Source organism: Puntigrus tetrazona, chromosome 9 (genome assembly GCF_018831695.1).
Source record: "Puntigrus tetrazona isolate hp1 chromosome 9, ASM1883169v1, whole genome shotgun sequence".
Classification (NCBI taxonomy): Eukaryota; Metazoa; Chordata; class Actinopteri; order Cypriniformes; family Cyprinidae; genus Puntigrus; species Puntigrus tetrazona.
In genome coordinates this window covers 7,461,779-7,485,015 of record NC_056707.1, presented here as the reverse complement: position 1 = coordinate 7,485,015, position 23,237 = coordinate 7,461,779, and the positions used below count along the sequence as shown (strand labels likewise).

General features: G+C 37.5%; 1 protein-coding gene across 5 annotated transcripts in view; it reads right to left on the bottom strand.

Moving 5' to 3' along the window:
* pard3bb (par-3 family cell polarity regulator beta b) overlaps positions 1-11,018 on the bottom strand; it is a 254,794-nt gene extending 243,776 nt beyond the window's left edge. For 4 of the 5 annotated variants that reach the window (XM_043249475.1, XM_043249478.1, XM_043249479.1 and 1 more), the window contains exons 1-2: positions 10,730-11,018; positions 10,014-10,321 (exon numbers count right to left, since the gene is read on the bottom strand). In XM_043249475.1, coding sequence (XP_043105410.1) covers positions 10,014-10,130 — 117 coding nt within the window. In that variant the 5' untranslated portion in view covers positions 10,131-10,321; positions 10,730-11,018. Of the gene's footprint in view, positions 1-10,013; positions 10,341-10,729 lie in introns of all 5 variants that reach the window. The other variant, XM_043249476.1, reaches the window with a different exon arrangement.
* Between the last annotated feature and the right edge of the window lie 12,219 nt (positions 11,019-23,237).

Below are 23,237 nucleotides of genomic sequence, written 5' to 3'. Positions count from 1 at the left end.
ATGGAATAGCCAACAGCAAGTGGACACTAAAAAAAAAATTACTAGACAATGGGATGGCTAAACAAATAGTTGACCATCTTAAGGAAGGTCTCTGAAAAAAGCCTGGTTTCATATCTGTCCCCAATCAGACAGGTTTCTAAGAGCAGCCAGAAAAAGAACAATACAGAATGCAAGGACCTCAAATGCAGGAGACATTTTTAAAAGCAGGCTGTTTTTAACATGACGTCGTCTTGAAAATCTACTTCTTATAGCAGGATGATTAAAGGCACAGACGAACCAAACCAACATCAAAGAACCAGCAGCAATGGAAGCTGACTGTAGCGTCAACTCATGTTGCTTTTGTCTGGAGCAAAAAATGAACACACCAAAGAGACTACAGCCAACTGACAATTAGTATAAATTTTCTGCCTATATATGAAAGGAAATACTCTCCATACCAGCAGGTGGCAGTAGTCTGTATTCATCATTCAAAAAAAAAAAAAAAAAACAAAAAGCTTTGACTGTAGATAACCACAAACAAAGCAGTGCTTGCTTGCCATTTTTAAACTCATCTCTCTCACCACAGATGGATTTAGTTTTTTCTGACTTCATTATTTGCTTTTTTTTTCTCGTATAATGGTTAGCTAAGTCGACCAGTCTCTCTCTCTCTTGTCTGACCGACTATCCTATTCTAGTACAGAGGCAAAATGCCAATAGTAAATCTATTATTAAAAAAAAAAAAAAAAAAAAAAAAAAAAAAAAAGAAGAAAATGGTACAATGGTCACTGATAAAATGCCCCTTTAACATGGTAGTTATAGAAGAAGCATGCATGTATAGCCCAAGACGTCAATCGCTTGTCACATTAAAAGTATTAAAATGCACTCTCAAAATCTGATCTAGGCTTTTTCCCCACATATAGCATGTGTGATCAGCAATAATGCTGATTAAAAAGAAAAAGCCATAACTATGATAGTCTGTAAACCTTCGACACTTAGCACTCCCAGATACTGAAAGTGCTTTCTCTTTGTCACAATTGTAATATCCTCATTTATTACATCAAATTTGCTTGTATGTTTTGAAGCTACAGTATATTTAGGCCTACACTGGATTCTTAATTAATTATATATTAATAGAATAATATAATGCTTATATAATTTAATAATAATACTCAAAATAAATTTGATATAATCGCGATGCATTGTTATATCGTATTGAATCGAATTGTTGACATGATATCGTAATTGAATTGAATAGTAAAACCAGTGGCAGAAAGGCACGAAAACCTAACCCGAACTCATAACAGCCTACGCTAAAATAAAAACACAGGCTTGCTTACAAGCCTAAGTACATGCTGTTTATTTGGTTTATTCCAAGAAACGTCTTCAAAGAGAGCACCACGACTCCAACTGTCACTGAAAACAATGACTACATACAAACAAACCCACAACAGCGGATGTGGATTCACAGAAAATAGCACATTAGGGTTCCGAGAGCGACTTCTGCTGCCAGAATCTCCTAAATCGCTGAAGGCTCAACAGAGGTACTTCTCGAGGACATCATGAGGTCCAGAGGTATTTTCCATCACAAACCACACACCTAGCGTGGAATGCTTCTCATTGAGAGCAGATGCTAACCGACTCTGTCTCTGAGGCGAGGCGTACTAATTGTTTTCTTTCTGGCACAAGTCCAGGCATTTCCATGATATCAGCTGCTTTGGCAGCCAACTCAGCACTTGTGCATCTGGCATTCCTGTGCTTAATGAAAAAACAGCAGCACAACCCAGGCCTACGTCTGCCTGGGTAATTAAGTGTCCTTTTTCAACGGCCTGATAACTTCCTGAGTGACTCCCGAGCACTTCCTCCGCTTAAGGTTTCTCTCTCTCTCAAACAATTTACTGCCTCTGGACAAAGGCTTGTAGACATGCTAAGTATGTAGGGCCTTCGACTCAAGCACATTTCCCATCCCAGAACATTCTTGAGAGCTCTGGCTGAAGATCACAGGCGTCTTTTCTTCCCACTGGAAACTGACATGTCCGGGTCAATGGAAAGCACCTCGTTGAATATAACGGAACACAAAGCAATACACAAAGCAGAGGGCCGCAGTATGTACGTGGCAGAAATTAGACAGCAAATCCTCAAAGTGGTAACCGCGCTCTTTTCAAGTGATAGCTGATGTATGGCACCGTTTAAAAGGCTGAAGATTAGCGCAACTAAATCTAGGCCATTTCTCGTTCGCTTTAATCCTGAAACGCATTAAATGCATAATCACACAGCTGCAGGAAAATGTTTTAGATTAGCATAACAAAAAACGCAAGACTGTGAGCTGCTGTGACTTCAATGGCGGAGAAGGAAATCTGGTAATTAACAACACTTCTCGCCGCTCTATCACGGGCAAGATAATGCACAGCCAAGTAGTTGCGCTCCAAGCTGTGACAGCTAGCTAAGAGGTCGAACTGTCCACAAATATGAAACGCAGAGAGTACGGCTACAGCTTAACCTCTATTAACTTACAGGCGTTTGGACAAGTTGAGAGCCTTCAATGCAACAAAGCCTACGTGCAATTAGACCGTCCATAAACTAGGCCAAAGGCAATGGAGGAAAACATTTAGTAGAGCAGCGGTCCGTAACTTGGGGGTCATGACCAAAAATGGTGACAGGTCTGTTCTGGTAAGGTCACAGACAGCTGAGAAAACCATGCTGAATGCAAATAACCACATAATGATGCACAGGATAGGAAAATAATTAGGCTCCTCAACTATAATCAAGTGAGCAAAAAACAGTTCCCTAAGGTATTGTCGCTGAAGTCAAGGGTCATGTGACCATTAAAAGAACTATGCAAAGTACAAATAAATACAATTTTGGTACTCTGTTGGGTTGTCATTTTGATGTTCCTGGAACAAAAAGAAAAAGGTTCTGGAAAACTATATAAAGTAGTTACATAATCTAATCAATTAGTCAACTAGTTGGCCCTAATGAAGCTCTGTATAATTAGATCTCCATTCTTTGGGGATGTTGTGCTTGCAGTGGACTATTTAAAATTCCAAAAGTAATGATCTTGAAAATTAGCATTAAACACATTTGGTTACTAAACAAGCAGCGCTTTGCAGGAGAAAAACTGAAAGATGCAAAAAAAATGCTTTGAAAGAGCATTTTGAGAGTCAGCGGTTGGCTCTTGGATCATTGGATATTTGGGGCTTAGCCCAGACTGGATGCATTTGGCTTGGATTAAGCATTTGAATATTATATAATTTAAAAATAAATGTTAACGTTACATCTTCAAGATCTCATTTTAATTAAGAAAACAATTTCATGACTAGAGATAAAACCAAAAAGGTCGTACTAACCATCTCAACCATTGAAGTTTTCTACAAAACACAAAAGTAAAAAAAAAAAAAGAAATGTGTTTCTTTAGGCTTATATATTATATAAAGTGCCAGTAGTGACTCACTGAGTGTTTCAACTTTGTAAATAAGTTAGCAGACTGCTAAGATCCTGGACTAACAGAGTTCTGGGGTTTATCAAAGTTCACAAAGTTTGAGGCATCGTGTATTAATGAAAGTTCTGCATTAACAGTAAGCGGGCAGTTTTGTGTATATTCTGTTTTGTTATCAGATTCATGACTGTGAAATACACTGTGCGTATGTTAGCTGGATGGATCTAACAAAATCTAACCCAAAACAAATCCTTTCATTTCTTCAGAGTTGTTTGTCAGAGTTAAACTCCTCGATAGCCAATTAAAGAATTTTTCATACAATTAACCACAGAATTCGAATGCATTTTAATTCATTTTTATTGATTTAGAACTGATACATTCCATTTTTTTCTTTAGTCTTTGCTCAAAGAAAACTAAACATTATGCTACAGAAAATAGAGTGTATCGCAGTAGTGGTCCGCCAGGTCCAGCAAAGCCTTCTCTGACACCATCGGAATCACAGTTTAGTTTTAATATGGTTTTTCCATGAATGTGTATTAAATGATCTCCAATAGTCTATTCTCTTTATTTCATAGCTCTGGGATGCGCTGCTGAATTCTTATCCAATCATATTTCAGCAATCGTGTTGCCAGGGTCATAGAAATCTGCTAAAGGCCTTCAGAATTAACATCTTAAAAATCAATGGCAATGTAAGTTTATAATAACATCAGCCTTTTCTTGTCCTTTGATTGGATAATCAGAGAGCTTACTAGTTAAACTTAGCAAACAGCACTGTAAATCATTTTGTTTTCACAGTATTGTTAATGTTTCTCAGTATTGTTAATGTTGTAGATCTTACTCACATGGGATGGCTTGGGGGTGATTTTCAATTTTGGGTGAACTATTCCTTTAAGCCTAAATATAAATAGTGGTAGTGCTAATATATTAAGTAAAAAACAATTCTAATCAGTCTCAGTTAACCATTCTGCTTATTATATGATAATTATGGATAATCCACCACAATCTATAAACCAAAGCCTACCACTGACATGCTGAAATCTAGTTAATGTTCGAGCATTTAAAATTACAGGCAGTTAATTTATAATCAGAAAGCCTTCTGGTGTGATCATATGAAGTCTTCACTAAACACCAGTAATTGAAAAAAATCACGAGTGCCAAAGGCTGAATTATCATTTACAGTAGAGACCGCATAATAGAAAAAGCATGAGTTTGCACAAGCTATGATCTGTCAATGGAAGCAAAAGTCTTTTGCATTTCAATTGACCAATTCACTGTACTCCCGTTTGATTTCAAACTCTCTCACAGCCTCAAAACACATCTTATGAACGTCTATCCGTCAAAAGCTCTGTCAGAGCTTTCTCCAGCATGTAGGAGACTTCGCAAAACACCCAAAGCAAGCTCAGCGTGGCTGTTGTTTGTCTACGGTAATCAATGAGTAAGCTATCAGACACAGCAACCCCAAATCCTCCATGCGTGTTCAGCAAAACATCCTGGCAAATATTGAACATATTGGCACTGAATTCAAGCTTTAAATGGCGTGGCAGAGCCGTGAAGTTCAAGAAAGGTTCAAAAACTGCACTGATTGATGAGGGTGTTAGTATTCCTGCAAACATAATGCTCCGTTTGTTCTGCATTTTGTGCTGAAAGCGCTGAGACGTGATTTGTGAAGCCTCCCTGCATTCATGAATAAATGCAACATTATGATTATTAACTCTATTAATGAAACTTCAAAGGAAACCTGAAGGACATTAGTTACCAGCAGCTCTGAATCATACAGTCTCAAAGGGAAAAGAACCAAGTAATGAAAACAATCTATCACAAAGATCGATTGTACCGCCTTCTCAGTACTGACAAACCATACTGCGCTACAGCGGTTGCAATCATAAACCGAACACAACTAAACCTAATATTACTGCGCTGCATAGTACTATTCATAAAGCTAATACCATTATCCATTATATTGTGTGAGAGTGTGTAAATATATGCTCAATTGTGTAACTAGTTTCATGCACTCTTTCTCTTATTCGGATTAGGTTAGATAAATGGCAAAATTTTGCCACTGGTTAAATTTGCAATACCAATACAATGGCAGTCACTGTTACTTTAAAACCAAAGAGAATTTTTTTTTCCATTATTAATAATTAGTGCCATCAAACAATCAATCATGATTAATCACATTCAAAAGAGATATATATATATATATATATATATATATATATATATATATATATATATATATATATATATATACACACACACACACACACACATATACACACACACAGAGAACACAAATTATGCTTACAAAAAGTTTTTTTTTTTTTTTTTTTGATTAATCGTTTGACAGCACTATTAATGATTCATGTTGTGTTGAATTTATTGTCATTTCAGCTTGTTTCAACATTCGATACAAATACAAATACAACAAATGGATGGATGAACATTTAATAAAATTCAACTAGACAAAAAAAAAAAAAAAAAGACTTGTACTTGGAGATTTTTTTCTTGAATCTCACAAAACAAGCCCCAATAAAAACTGAATTATTAATAAATAAACTCGTGAACTTATAAAAGGTCAACTTGTTTTGCAGACTTGTTTGTCTCTGCATGTTAGTTGCACCATATACAGACGTGGACAAAATTGTTGGTACCCTTTGGTCAATGAAAGAAAAAGTCACAATGGTCACAGAAATAACTGTTATCTGACAAAAGTAATATATAAAATAAAAATTCTATAAATGTTAACCAATGAAAGTCAGAATTGTTTTTCAACCATGCTTCAACAGAATTATTTAAAAAAATCTCAGCCAGGCATGGACAAAAATGATGGTACCCTAGAAAAAAAAAAATAATGTGACCAAAGGGACATTTAATTCAAGGTGTGTCCACTAATTAGCATCACAGGTGTCTACAACCTGAATCAGCCATTGGGCACTCCAGGTGTTGCTGTGTTGTTTGGTGATATGGTGTGTACCACACTACATGGAAGAGGAAGCAAAGGAAAGAGTTGTCTCAAGAGATCAGAAAGAAAATTATAGACAAGCATGTTAAAGGTAAAGGCTATAAGACCATCTCCAAGCAACTAGATGTTCCTGTGACTACAGTTGCACATATTATTCAGAAGTTTAAGATCCATGGGACTGTAGCCAACCTCCTGGACGTAGCAAGGAGGAAAATTGATGACAAATCTAAGAGACGGATAATCCGAATGGTAACAAAAGAGCCTAGAAAGACTTCTAAAGAGATTCAAGGTGAACTTCATGCTCAAGGAACATCAGTGTCAGATCGCACCATCCGTCGTTGTTTGAGCCAAAGTGGACTACATGGGAGACGACCAAGGAGGACACCATTGTTGAAAACAATCATAAAAAGCAAGACTGGAATATGCCAAACTACATGTTGACAAGCCACAAAGCTTCTGGGAGAATGTCCTGTGGACAGATGAGACAAAATCGAAGTTTTTGCCAAGGCACATCAGCTGTATGTTCACAGACGAAAAAATGAAGCATATCAAGAAAAGAACACTGTCCCTACTGTGAAACATGGAGGAGGCTCTGTTATGTTCTGGGGCTGCTTTGCTGCGTCTGGCACAGGGTGTCTTGAATCTGTGCAGGGTACAATGAAATCTCAAGACTATCAAGGAATTCTAGAGAGAAATGTACTAGCCAGTGTCAGAAAGCTTGGTCTCAGTCGCAGGTCATGGGTCTTGCAACAGGACAATGACCCAAACACACCGCTAAAAACACCCAAGAATGGCTAAGAGGAAAAAATTGGACTATTGTAAAGTGGCTTCTATGAGCCCTGACCTCAATCCTATTGAGCATCTTTGGAAGGAGCTGAAACATGCAGTCTGGAAAAGGCACCCTTCAAACCGGACACAACTGGAGCAGTTTGCTCATGAGGGGGCCAAAATACCTGCTGAGAGGTGCAGAAGTCTCATTGACATTACAGGAAGCGTTTGATTGCAGTGATTGCCTCAAAAGGTTGCGCAACAAAATATTAAGTTAGGGGTACCATCATTTTTGTCCAGGTCTGTTTCATGAGTTTATTTTTTTAATAATTCTGTTGAAGCATGGTTGAAAAACAATGTCTGACTTTCATTGGTTAACATTTATAGAATTTTATTTATTATTACTTTTGTCAGATAACAGTTATTTCTGTGACCATTGTGACTTTTTCTTTCATTGACCAAAGGGTACCAACAATTTTGTCCACGCCTGTATATGACCTGTACAGGTGATTTTATATTTACATTTTCTTAGAAATATTTCCTAAACAAAATCCAGCCCAAAAAAGAAAAAAAAAATTTAACAGGTTTCACTCATGCTCAAGTTAATCACATGAACTCACCATGTTGACCTACAAAAATTACTCAAAAAACGTCTCTCCTGTTCGAGTAGCACTTCATACATCTATACCGACCATTTTAATAGCAGACTTTTTTGCACAAAAAATTTCAGTAATATGACCACACTTCAACACAGTCTCACTAGCCAAATTCAGCAATAACCCTGACACCCTGCATCAGAGCACATAACCGCAAAACAGTAGGTTTGACAAGTTGACTTACAAACTTCGCATCACAATATCGTCCGATACTTAGCACTGCGCAAACACTACTTCTCGTGACCCTGACCGAACAGAGCCAGATCAGCCAAACTCTGCAGGGGCCAAACAACAGACATTCCCCGTCCTGGAAATGGGGCCCTGGAGACAGCAGCCAATCAGGATCCCTCAAACAGCTCCATCCATCCTCGCCGAGGCCTCGTGTGCGTCACCAGCCCACGCGCCAATTCCCCTGAGACTAACAGCCAATAACACTGAGCTGATGGGAATAACAAACACACAAATAAAGGCTAGGCACGCACATAAACGTGTCTGAGTGAAAGGACGTGCCCACCCGAAATAAAAAAAATCGTCTGAGCTAAGAGTAAATGCCTGTTAAGATCTCACACGCCGATCGCATACTAAAACCAAGCAATACCCGGATCCGACTGGCAATCTCCTGTCAGAGCCCTGACCTGCCAAATCCATCGCATGATATTACTATCTCAAACACGACAGGGTGCAATACAAGGCCACCGCCACCCCAGGTCTGATCACTACAAAACACCAAGACCGTCTCCCATCAGTCAAATTGACCACTCTAAAGACAAAGCAATAACGCTGTAAATTGTAAGGCGAGGAAGTCTCGCAGCAATCTACGGGGTTCATTTGAGCCTGGTGGCTCCTGGAGCGATGCAGGATGAAAAGCCCGTTGTTTATTAGGAGCCCGTCTAAGCCCTAATGCGCCGGGAGAGCGGCGAATCCACGTCCCCCACGGTCCACGGGAGATTCGAGGAAGCCGGCGAAAATGGGTGCCACTCAAACTGATGTACTATTTAAATAATGAAGCTCAAGCAGCAATGAGGGAAACATCTGATGAGGGGGCAAAGGGTCGGCGCTCAGGGGACAGAACGGCTGCCACATTTTAACTCTGATTTGCATTTATCACACGGAAAAATTGGACAAGGCACATCTGCCCCCGACTTCATAAAATCAGCTTTGCAGATTCCTGTCATCAGAGAAAGGCACTTATGAACTCCCTTTAAATTTTACAATAATAAGAGTGAAGGTCGACATTTCGGCTCCCATCAGGCTCCCAGCACGTGATTTCGACTAACAAGTTTGAAATTAATGAATAAGGTCTTTATAGTTCATTCAATCCCGTAAGGTAAAGCATACATTTTTGATCATTCTCTAATTAAATGTAAAACCAAATATTAAAACTTACGTAACGTACTGTGTGGTAATCCCATTGCGATTTTGGCCATTCTGTGTTACGGTAAGACTTAATTAACTGACACTATGCTGAATACTGTTAATGGAGTATTTAATCTTTTTAAAAGATGTACAAGATGTGATACAAAACACATTTTAGGCCTTGGAGGAATAGTTCATCGAAAAAAAAAAAAAAAAAACATTCTGTGATTATTTACAAATGCTGTTCTTTGCCTTTTCTTGTTATTTAGTCTGGCAATCTAGTTACCCAGTTTCATGTTTCATGAATTTATTTTCTTTAAAGAAATCAACACTTGTGCAGCAAGGATGCATTCATTTGATTAAAAGTTAAAATAAACTTTCTTTCTAGAACAAATTGTATCAGTTTTCCAATAAATAAATAAATAAATAAATAAATAAAGCAGCTGTTTTCAACATAAATGAGAAATGTTTCTTTGATCCCCAAATGAACATGTGAGCATGTGACATGCTATTACTTTAGATAATAAAAAACTGGAAATTTGTTTCCATCACAGTAATACATTTTAAGGTCTATTCAATTAGAAAACAGTTCTTTACTGTTTCCACTGTATCAAAGAAAAAAATAATAAACTGAATTTTGGCTTTTCCAAAACATGACCCCAAATACTGAATGGTGGCAAAGCATTTTTAATTAACAATTCATTTGACATGCTTTGATTCTCAAATCTCATTTAAGCATGCGCATATTCAAACCTGAAGAACTGCATTAACGTGTAGTCAAACATCTCTTTGTGTGTACAGTGAAATAAAGCAAATAATGTGGGTTTATATCAACAAAAAAAATGAGTAGCACACTCACCTGCTCTAGTAGTTTTCTGTATCTCTGTGTGGCTTGTTGGATGAGATCCCGGACTGTCCATCCTTCTTTACATGGGACAACAACACCGGTCCTTCCGAAAGTCACTGTCACTTTCATTGTTCAATCCAAAAGGGGAAGATTAATCCAGATGTGTCTCTAAACAAACTCCAGCAGTAGCAGCAGCAACAGCAGGTGTGTGTGTGTGTGTGTGTGTGTGTGTGTGTGTGTGTGTGTGTGTGTGTGTGTGTGTGTGTGTCTATCTCCAGCCAGGCTGCTGCAAACTTTACAGCATCAAAGATGACATGATGCTACAGAAGGAAACAAATACTGTAAGCAAAACAAATTAAAAAAAATCAGATGTTTACGAAACCGTTTAATAAAACAGCGTGTTGATGATTGGGTAGACACTGCACGTTGCATAGCAACAGCTGGTGGGAAACTTAAGAGTTGTGCACTAACTTAATCAAAATATAAATACATTTTGTGCACGCATATCTGACCGATGACTCGTTTTCATTAGATGAAGATGGTTAGTGTGGCGTTTACAGCTGCTGAACTCAGACGGCTAACTGGTTAGCTCTGATGAAAACACTTTCACTTTATAAACTCTCCCCAAACTCTTCAAAAACAAGAAAACGCACCGAAATCGAACGTTAAACACGTGCGAATGCGTTTGCGAGTATTTCGCGCTCACAACAAACTTGTTTTGCACTTACTTGGCAAACAAAATACGGAGAGTCGCGCAGGTTAACGTTTAGCGGCAAAAAAAAAAAAACCACTTTGGCGACGAGTTGTTGAATGCTCTCACAAATCGTGCAGTCGCGGTGTCTTCGTACAATCACCCGCTTTAGCGATGATCCACGCGACAGACGAGCGTTTGCTAAAGGCGCTGGGCATGTGTGGATGGGGTTTGCATCAGTATTTTGCCCGGATGGAGTCGCATGTCTTGCGCCATTCCTGAAGTTCCCGAGCAGCCTCCAGCAGCGTTATCCCAACATACAGAGCTGGGCCACACAACTTTATTAAAGGGCCAGAACACATCTGAACATGGACCACTGCGGGACACAGGGCACACTCATCCATACTGCTGATACTCTGATGTGGACCAAAGTTATATTTTTATTTAAACCCGATATTCGCCTGTCTGATGTACGTCTCATAATACTGTGCTGTTTCCAATTATAACAATGAGTTACATACTAATTATTTTATGCTATAGTAAAATCAATAAGGGATTTTTAAATAAACAAATATTGTTCAAATTCGTTATTACCACTGGCTTCTTGGTGGGACCAAAACAAAAAATTAAATGGTAGTTTCTATTTTGAGATTGATGTTTCAATTACACAAAAAGCTAATTCTGGTTAGATCATATTAAAGAATGTAGTGAATTTAAATTTGATAGCAATAAAAGTATATACGATCTGTGTGTGTGTGTGTGTGTGTGTGTGTGGTTTATATCCTGATGTGGACTTGAGTACACACAGACTCATGGGGACTGCTGTCGTCGTGGGTACAAAAGCTTATAAATCATACAGAATGAGTTTCTCTGAGAAAGTAAAAATGCAGAAAGTTTCATGTAGGGGGTAGGGTTGGTGTAGGCATTTATAGGCAAAATGACAAAAACACTAATGTAGGAAAATGCGCATAATGCGCACATAATACAGCATTTTAAGTCATTTTCATGGATTCGTTAAAACCTTTCTGCTTTTAGCCCATGGCTGTCCTATAAACGCACAGTCAACTGAAACTTGGACATCTGCCAACATTGTGACAATACTAGCAGTTGGTCACTTTCCAGTCACATAACGGCTGGGTTGCCAATAACGCTTTTGGTTGTTTTTGATGATAATGGTAATGGATATTGTTTTGTTGTCAATTAGTAGCCCAAGTCATGACATCAACAAAATACCAATAAATGACCAATAAAAGTACCAAAAAGTAGGCTACAATAAATGAAAGAATGACATCAAGTGTTAGCTGAGATGTAGTAAAACGTCCATATTTTATCATAGACACCTGATTACATTGCTTTTGGCTTTTTTGGATGTGCACTTTAATGCGACTCCTAATTCGGTTTACATAGCGTAGTGTTGTTTGTATTTTTGGTTCGGTTCAATTTGGAATTGCACACTATCTGATATTAATATTTCTGCTGTATAAAGATAATTCACCAAACTGTTACAAATAAGAAAAAAATAGTAACGTACATATATGTATATGGACAAAGCTGTTTAGCATAAATGTCAGATTGGAGCAGTTTGTCGCATATTTCATATATATTTGTACAATTTATTAATTGTGACGTTCTGCATTCTACAAAAATCAATCCATCCCTTTATCCTTCTGTGTATCTATTCATCCATGGTTTCATCCATCCTTCTGTCCATCCATCTGTCTGTGTGTTGATCACTGTTGGAGAGGAATAATGGGGAAAGGGAAATACTCACTCGCTCATAAGCAATAAACACTGTGTGACGATAGATCACTGGAACACAGCATAATATCTGTTTTCTGGGTCATGAAATAAAACTTTCACTTGAAAAACTTTCAATTGCTAATGAGACCCCGAAGTGAATGCAGAAAAACTTTGAGGTTGGTGTTGAATAATTAAAACGTGTCCAATGAAATAATAATTTGCAATGCAGACATAATATTAGCTTGAGAAACGGATTTCATGAAAGAAGAATCAATGATAATTGTTAGACACCGGGGGCGGGTGCACCTGGAGCTTACAACATTTTATTGAACCTTGATGTTACGCAAGAGTTAGTTATTACAATCCAGGGTGCAAGAATAGCTGGGCTACATGTTTTAATTGTGCAAATCAATTAATTGAGCAGGCTGTGTTTACTGCAGAGATTCTTCATTCTTTAGGGGAATTATACTATCAGCTTTGCACATGATTACACCATCAGCACATTTTATTTTTAGATGCAAAACAAGCCAAGATCCCAAGATAATGGTATTCTACAAAAACAATTTCCATTCCATTGTGATTCCATTATAAACACAGCCCTCATTTATTTGCAGTAGAAAGAAAATGTTCGTTCTGTTTCTTCCTCCAACCATCACTCATTTCTTTACAGCAGTCAAACAGCAACTTATCCTGTGTTAACAAAACCACAAAACAGCCCCTCTCTCTGCTCTCTTTCACTAATTTTAATTCCGTCTCCATGGGACTCAATGAGGAATACATTAAAGTTAAGGTTAGTGTTAGGGCATTGCTATTTAGGATTACAGGATTAGTTAGATACTTGGAGAAATCAGCATGTTTTAAGCATATCAAAAAAAAAAAAAAAAAAAAATCATCAAACATTTGATTACCAGACAGTTCACCCAGAGAATCCTAGGGTTAATTGTTGTGCTTTTGGAAAACGTTTACTTAAAATTCTGTCATTTACACAACCTCATGTCATTCCAAACCGTGATTTTTTTTTCCTGTGGAACACAAAGAGAGACTGCTTATATGTAGCATTTATTTGATTATTTGAACTGTTATTGTACATATAACAGCTTCTAAAAATGTGTGTTCCAATTAAAAAAAAATTGTGTGTTCCAATTAAAAAAAGCATACAGATTGGCAATTTATGACCAAGATTTTAGTATACAGTGAGCAATTGCTTAACGCACATTGTGGGGACCAACATTGACTTTGTGCTTGTGAGGATAAAAGTTTACATATAAAAACATTTATAAGCCATCTCTTTTATCAATTGAGTAATTATAAAAAGGCATGCTAAGTTAAAGGAATATAAAACTGAAAAAAGCAACACCCCAGCGTTTGTGTGCATAAAAGTACAAGATACTAAATAAAACCTGTATTAAAAACCATATATGCAGAATAATGGGTGAGTGCATGAATCCAAAGGGATTATTTCTTCTTTCAACAGAATTTTAATTAACAATAATATCTTTATGCCTGTTCTCTTATGTATGGTCTATCTGATAATACTTCTATTATCAAGCTAATTTGTTTACCTATTATATTCTCTCTGTATATTCAAAGCACACGCTGCTCCTCACCTCTGAGTCGGAGAGAGTTTTCAGAGAGTGTTTATAGCTTACACACAAAGCAATTACTTAAAAATAATATTTGCACATGGCATGTCATGTAGAATGTAGTACGAGGTTAAGTACGTGAATGATGTCAAACAGACATATATATGATTCAAAACCATTTTATTTTGATTAGTATCAGAAGTCGATGAAAATGATGAACGTGTGATTTCATTCAGAGACATTTCCCATCGACTGAATGGCATAATAGCCTGCTTTTATGCAAATCTGACCTCCTATTTGTATGCAAATTACCAGTGTATATTTGACATTGGCAAGCAATGTGTTTACATTTCCTGGATGCGCAATGCTGCTATCATTTTACAGTATTAGCAGCCCTCCATGTCTACATCGCTAAATAAACATGCCAATCAGGTGACTTACACACCTTCCTTCCTCAAAAAACATCGAGATAAGCGTCAAGCGATAAGCAAATCCAATCTCAAATTTAAATCACACCATCTCAAACAAAACAATAGCAAATAGCCGTAAAATGAAGGTTACAGGTTTGAACATCTCTAATGGAAGGTGTGATTTGCATGTATGTTAGGTCTGCATGGCTGCTTGTTTAGACCTGACCCCTGCAGATCCACACTCAGTGTGCTGCAGGCAAGGCCTAGTGTAAATGCACTCCCACTGTTCGGCAGAGACGGCGAGAACAAATCGATGTGTCTGTACAACATGTCCAAACCGTGGAGTCGCAGTGGGGGGTCATCGTCACCGAAGACTTCCCACTGAAACATTAGCTTTTCCCCTTTAATTTCCAGTTATGTGGCGTTTTAACTATACCAGCATCCATCTTTCCCTGGGTTTGCCCATTCAACAGAAAATGGCTCAATTAACCACATGGTGTGGGGGAGAAGACACAACAAAGAAGGAGGGTTGACTATATGAAGACAGGTTGTTTTTGTGTTTTCATTGACTGCATTCGGAATGAAATTCTAGCAGGCTACTTTCCGAAAGCTGTGCAGTGTATAATGCTTACTGCATACGATTTTGAAATAACACCGAAATAGAGCTGGTTTATTGGTATTTAAGCTAAAATCATAAAATCATCTAAAACCTGTAAAATCATTCTATGCCATGGTTAAACTGATTTACACAAAAGGTTTTTAATAGTGAAAACCGTTTCGAGAACCGTTGACTAAAAGGATATAGGGAACTTGAAATGGTTCTTCTATGGAATCACTTCCAAAACCGAAGTAAAAATGTAGTGTATGTAGGATATATTTAACAGAGCCAACAAGATGAGAGGCGAGCGGATCCATATGCAAGCTTTTATTGATATGGGGAAATCAGAAGAAATCAGACATCATAGATAAACTAGAATAAGTCTGCATCCCAATGTGAATACTATCCATCCTAATTTCAATGTGATGTTAGCCATTTTCAATACCATTTAGGGCAGATAGGGTGCATAGTATGCACATCGGGAAGCAGGGTTAGACTTGAACTAGAACCTGACACAGGGAAATGGCTCCGTGGAGTACTATCACTAGGAGAGTAAAAAATGCAGACATTACTCTGTGACTTGATCCCAGAGTAATGTTCTGTGTGATTGCAGTCTAGTGTTATGAGTAAGAGTCAGTGAGTCCATGTGGTAAATAATGACACCTTGTGGTTAACAAATGGAAGTTCATAGACCAAATTCGTGACAGCGTAAGTTATACTATAGAAGGCTATTTGACTAGCAGTGTGCTAAGCTAGTAAGCAAAGCCTAAGCTGACTAAAAAAGCACAGGAAATGTGCAATTTCACAACATATAGCCTACTATTTTGTAAAAATGTAAGAACACTACAATACAAAGTAGTTGCAGTGTACTGAATTAAGCCTTAATTTATAATAAACTCTCAAAAGAAATGCTACTGAAGCATAACCTTAGAAAAGGTGTACTTTTGTACCTTATTAGTACATATTAAAGCCTGACTACAAACTAGTACCTGTGGTGACCATACATGCCATTTTTCCAGGGTATATCTAGGTTTTGGCTTTGTTTTGCATGTGCAGACTGACCGGTGTATGTACTTTTGTTTTAAAAAACGCTCTCGAGGTACTTCGAATCAAAGCAATATAGAAATCCTGGCCAGGACGTGTCTGGCAAAAATAACACATATCAGTACCTAAAATTTTAGTGTGTTTTGAAAAAGGTACAACACCGGTACACTTTTCTATGAAAGTGTATAGGCAGTGTATATAATGTTATACAGTATACTTCATCAATCGTAGTATGTTAGCGAACTTTGGTTTTGTGCGAATTGAGCCCCTTTCTTCTAAGCAGACTTTCTACTTAAAACCACCAAACATATCTCACACGGGAATCAATGTTGCCACTTGCTTGCTCATAGATCCCAACCCATCATGCCTCCATGTGCTGGCACTGTGAGACAAAATGGTCTTATTCAATAACAAATTCAATAGATAATCAGCTTTAGAAGGATGCAGAGCACAGATTGCCACCATTCTTTTTGCTTTCCTCTATAGCCTGTCAAGGTAAATACAAAATAATCTCACTTACTCGTGAAGACAGAATGCGAAAGTGAAATGCAGTTGCTTATATGGGTGTTTTGTGAAGAAATGTTGAAGAAATACTCTCGGTTAGAACCAGCATTAAAGCAAGCAGATGCATCATTCAGATCACGTCTGAAAGGAATCAAATCCGCAGTCATTTAGAAGACAGGATGTCGTTAACCACTTACATGTTGTCTGGCTTCCATTAAAAGTGAACTAAAAGTTAACGTTAAGAATTCGGCAGTGCTGAATATCATCCGAAAAGTTAACTGAGAAACAGCTGCACCCTTCCTTTCGATCTTAACCACATGTGGAATAGACGCGTACGGGAATATTTCTACAGTCAATGCTGGCAGGCTGCATCATTCCAAATAATGAATGCCATATGGCTGTGTGTGTACGGACACACCGCTGAGACAAAGGACGGCGAAGGAGAAAAATGTTTGTGAAACAGAGCTATAATGCAATGTAAGCTAAATCTAGCATTACTGAAAGGATTAAAGAGCATGAAGAAACACAGCCTCATATCTAATTCACCAGGAGTCTGATGCAACACTGTAAATAATATGACCCACAGACATCACTCTACCTCTGTCATTCTATATCTGCTTATTCAAGCTGAAAGTCCTTGATCTTTTTTCCATCATCTTAGCATTTAGTGTGACAATATTATGTTCCACCCCTGTCTTGCACCTGACAAGCCCTCATGGGCCAACGCAGATGCGAGGTCTTTTGTAATTTTTCAGAGTCTTAAATGTTCCATAATGCAATTGACTTTCCTATTTCTCTTGACTTTTCACCAACTAAAATAGACACGTGTGAATATATTGGGTTTCTCACACTCTGAAACACAGCGGCTAAGTGTTACCGAGGAGTTATATTCACCAGGAGAATTGCAGGAACACGTACGCTTGCACCTGTGCCTAATAGACCAAATTAGCACCTTGTCACGTAAGACCGAATTTTTGTGTGCATTTCCGCCTATCGCTGAAGGTGTAGAAAATAGGCAGTAATTAAGTCTATCGGCAAAGGGGTGCCTTTATGAAATTAATTAGGTGTATCATAATAGGAAAAGAAAATTGTTAAAACATCTTCTTCTTGATTTAGTGATGTGGAACCATGGCAGTTATTCATATTAAGCGGGCTGCCACCATGTCAAGAGTAGGGAAACAGTAGTATACTATGTATTCTTTTTTTTCTACGAGCTCATGAAGATTAAAAATTAAAACAAGTTAAGCATTTCATTTCAGACAGAGCAGTGTTGTGTTTGGGTTCAATCCTGCGATTCAAACCCTCTTGACCATTTCCCTCACAATTTCCATTTTTTGGTGCCAGTCTCTGGGTGAGTCTGTCCTAAGACTGGCCTCCTTTTTGCTGTGAATGCAACATCATTGAAATATCATCCAAAATAATGCCTAATATACTAGAAATTGCATGTACTTGTTTAAAAAGATATATAAAAGTTTTAGAAACTATATATAGAGATGCTTCCATGTCTGTAAAGACATATCTCTGTCACTGACTAATCTACTTCGTCCCAATCAGATTCAAAATGGTCAAACGACGATCTACATGCATGATCTATATGATATATGTTATGATCTATATTGTCTCTGATCCTTCCATTTATGACGAGCTTCCTCTACCGTAATGCACCTTGAACAGTGATTGCCGTAAAAACTTGTGGCGGGGAAGCGTTATCTCGCCAATGGCAGGGAAATTCTTATTTTATCCCTTTAAATGGATTTTTTTTACTGTCTGTTCATAAAATAGGCTAATTGAAAAAACAAACGTGTATAACTTTTTTCAACAATGATGAGAAATTCAGCATTACTAATGAATGTTTCTCGGTTACCAAATCAGCATATTGCAGTGATTTCTGAAGGATTTTTTGACGATAATAAATTCCAAGTTACAAAACTTTAAATGGCGCAAGCTGTTTAGCCTGGCTAGCACTCATTTTGCACCCTTTCAGAGTTCCTCTGAAACCCTCTACATTCTCCAGCTACACCTGTATGGATTTGCCATTAGTCATTATATATATGCTGTTTGTGCAGCAGCAGTGTGCCCTAAATACTCACCGCTGTCTATCAGCATATGTATTGGCACTGGCAGTAGCAAGTTCCTCTACTTGTTTTGCAGCAGGAGCAAACATCTACAACAATAACCCAGAGCAGCAGCATAGCAGATTCTGTCAATACAAAATACATTACACTGTTTCATCCATTATATTGCTAAAATCATCAGGGAATTGTCATGATAGAACGGCTAAAAATGAATCTTCTTTGAAATAAATGCCGCTTTGGTGAGACTTTAAAATCTCAATGGTCAAAACACACACTGCCACGACATATAAAAACCGTCTGCCGTTTTTAATTCATAGAAAATGAGAATGGACATTTCAGTGTTATATTGACCAGAGCACTGGCAATGTCCCCAGTCCCCCCAAGCAACCAGACATAAACACGTAAACGCACAATAAAAAAAGACACACAGTAAATGTTGTTATTATTGTGATTTTCTAAAAGCAGACTGCAATAGCCATAAGGATATGAAAGAATAACAGAATAAAGGTAGCTTGGAGAGCTTTATAATCTGGTGAATGAGAAATGCTGACCTATTATTTTCCTGAAGGTCCCTCTTGTGTCCGTTGGGCTGAGAAGGCCATGGATCTTTGGTTCAATTGATCTAGTGCAAAAAAATATATATATTTATACATATATATAAAAAGTTATTCTCTGGGCCCAAAATGAAACACCAACTTCTGAGGTCACCCCTCTTGCTCTCCAGAAACACATTAGACATTCTCATGCATAAGGCAATTCACTTTTCTGTTTATAGAGAGGCACATGTGGACCACAAAAAAATGAAAATCATTGAATCGCACAGATCTTTCTTCCTCCCTTCCCCCATATTTCTCCACCCAACCCTCTTGAAAAGGTCACCATCATCTTGATCCATCTTAAAATGATAGTCCCAGCTGTAACAGTACTCTATAGACCAAACAGACTCGATTAAGTTATGCAAATTTATTAATTGAAATCCCAGACCATCCTGACATTCCACTTGAACCTGATCTATTGAAAGGAAAAGCATTCTTCATGATGGATGGAAATGTGTTTCGCCGTTTGAAAAAAAGTTATTAAACGAGGAATGAGGCTTCAAACCTGAAAAATACTCAGAATAAAGGCATGTTCTGATCGTTTTGATATACTTCACAGCCTCAATGTCATACATCGGATTATTCAAATCCGAAAATATCTCCTGTTTGTCCTGTTTTTTTGGTGCTTCTCTTTAGTGTTTCTATTACAAATCTCTTCACAGTGTTAGTTGCTGATCCGCATGAACTGTGATTTATGGCCTGCGAGGTTCTGGAAGATCTCAAAATCTTCCTCCTCCGTGAATACTGACCCGCGTGATGTTGACCTGTGGACGTGTCTGGACCTGCTCGGACGCTCCTGTAATCAAACAATCTGTTCAGGACCAATATATCAGTTTGATGACCTTGTGATTCCGATAGCTATCAACCACAGTTCAACTCAATAAAAAACACCTCCACTGTATCTGTGTACACACTCATATGAGTGCAGAGTTGCTATGGTTACAGGGGATGTAACAATATCTCTTCAGTGTTTGTTTTCACGTTTTGTGTATTATTATGTGTATTGTTTCATTATTTTTTTCCACCATGTCATGCACAGGTCAACAGGCAACTCATTGAAAGTCAAGTGCAAAACAATATACACATTGAGCAGAGACAAATATTTGAGATAAAAAAAAAAAAATTAATAACAGCAAAAATGTCCAGTAGTATAAACAAAGTAAAACTGATATAAAATAATGAATAACATTATGACATTTACGTTTAATAATGTAGTCATTTAGCAGATGCTTTTAATCCAAAGACTTGGAAGCAATCAAAATCAGCAAAATAGCACTGATGTGCAAGTGCTATGACGAGTCTCAGTTAGCTTAACGCAGTACATGTAGCAAGTGTTTTTTTATTATTATTATTATATAATAAATAAAAATAAAACAAAGAATAAAACAAAATGGAGCAAAGTAGTGATAGAGGCCTTTCTGCTTTTGTCAGTTGTACAATAAATGTAAAAGATAGATAGAATACATAAATATTAGAAAAGCTAGTGTTCATTGTTTTTATAAAAACAAGTAAATTAAAATGTTATTTTAAAATGAAAAGATACAAAATATAAATAATGTTTGATGTTTGAAAACTATACCTTAGAGACCCTATAACCCTAGAGACATTCATAATACTATACTGCACTATACTATATTTTTAATTATTTAAAAAATTTTATCTTCTCAATAAAAGGTTTTATTTATTGCAACTTCTGGACAATTACAAACATTTAATTAAAAAAAAATGTATCTACTTAGTTTCTAACTATAATTTAAAAACAGAAAACACGCACATCATGAGCACAAATCAAAGAATCTTTAAATAAATCTCATCACATCATTCAACATACAGACAATATTTTGCCTTTTGGTCCTGCTTAGAGCTCATCTCTATGGTAAACAGCGCCCTCTTAAGGTTTCCCAATCACCATCACTCCAAACCCAAGAGAACCAACACATGAGCACATAAAGCATATGCATAAACAGTATTTTAACTTTTATTTACACGGAGATACTCAAAAAATCTGCCATCTGCATGCATGACATGCACACAGCTCTCATCTGATTGCTGTTGTGATGTTCAGGTGCAGCGAGAAGAGAGCCATGCAGTTTGTTTTCACTTAATTAAACATGAGATGGAGCTTTTATATATATATATATATATATATATATATATATATATATATATATATATATATATATATATATATATATATATATATATATATATATTTCCCTTAGATTTCCCTGATCTTAATTAGTCACCCACACATGGATCTGAGAGGATTTGTTTCTTTTGGAGGATTCATGAAATCTCCACATGAAAGTCTAGTGACACTTCCATCAGAAATGTTACAACCGTGAGACGTGTGAATGAACACAAAAGGTTAAAAGGAAAGCGGGAAAAAAGAGCCGGTGCTGTGCTGCTGTATGAAGATTGCAATCGCTCCACCTTTATTTAGCATTTTAAATCTATATGATGGCATTCGTTAATGGCATTTTTATTTATGCACACTTAAAACATCTGCTGGACTGACCGCTAAGGGCTCTCGAATAAATTTAAGATCGAGATTTTTCACTTGAATTCCTGTGGCGACATACAATCAGCAAAATCTCTTCTTTCTGTTTAACTTCTCCGTGCCCTCCTGGGACAATATCCAGAGATCAAGTTTGATATCTTTCCAAGCCGCATGAATAAACATTACAGCATATATGAAATATATTTAAAATCCGGATCTGAAGTTCATAATCCCCTTGCGCACCGAATACAGTGTTTACCTATTCCACTGAGCTTTCACAGAGTCTGCCTGTTATCAACCTGCATTTCCTAAGCCATAAATTCCCACCCTTGTTCTCATCACTGTGCCTAAGAATCCAGATTATGAAGTCACTGTACCCTCCTCTGAGTATCAGCATAAAAAACTGAATGTGAGAAGGAAGAAAATCAGTCAAACTCTAAAAACGAAACATTTTCAGCAGAGACGTCTCTTTTTCGACACATTTAGATAAACTGCTGGAAGAGCATAAAACATGCCGCCACGGCAAACAGGGCTGTAATCGTGCAGGCAGTGAATGTGGTGCTGCTGTTCAATTCAATTTTGCGGCTGACCTGGTCAAAAGAGTCAGAAGACTTCACAGTTTGAGAAAATCACTTTGACTTGGCATTCGGGCCTGTTGTGACCTTTTACTGTAGAAACTGAAAATCAAACGTTTTCATAACACTGCAGACATAAAGTGGACTCTGGGGCCGTGGAAAAGCCAGTGTCTTCACTCCGTAGCTTTAAATGAATGTCAAGTACGTTTTATTCATTACATAACAGATCATTTTATAAACATACTAGGGTTCTGTTTCAAATCCTGGTGCATTGCCTGGCTGTCTGCTGCCTTCACGGGAAGCTATTTACTAATAAGCAGCACAGAATCTCACAAGAAACTGGCATTGCTCTACATATCTGTGTATCTGTGATTGCCAAGTAGGACATTTTCCTGGCTCAACATGGTTTGCTGATCCTGAAACAACATCCTGACTGAAAACCATACCCTTATCTCTAAAATCAGAGGGAAAAGACCGTAAAGACTTTTACTGTAAACCTGTCCCTCTGATTGGTTAACCGGAATGTTTTTTTTCCAGGATCAACAAGGATGTTGCTACAGAAACATGTTCTATTCTCCTCCCAAAATCTGCCCTTTCCAGGTCATCAATGTGTTTATATGTGAGGAGAAGGTAAAGATATGCTTAGTGCTGATGTTACATCGGTTCTTCCGGTGCACTGGTTTCAACTGCACCTTACATTAGATATTTTTTAAACATGCTGCAAAGATGGCTACAAAGATCTTGACAGGAAGCATCTGTTATCAAGTAACCCCCTTTAACATGGCGGATGCCAAACAGTATGATTTCCACCATGCAGAAAACGCAGATGGAATCACAAAATCCAGTCATTTTATCAAACTGTGACATGAAGTAGTGTCTGCAAATATTAAAGCTCAAAGTCAGTGTAAATGAATACATTC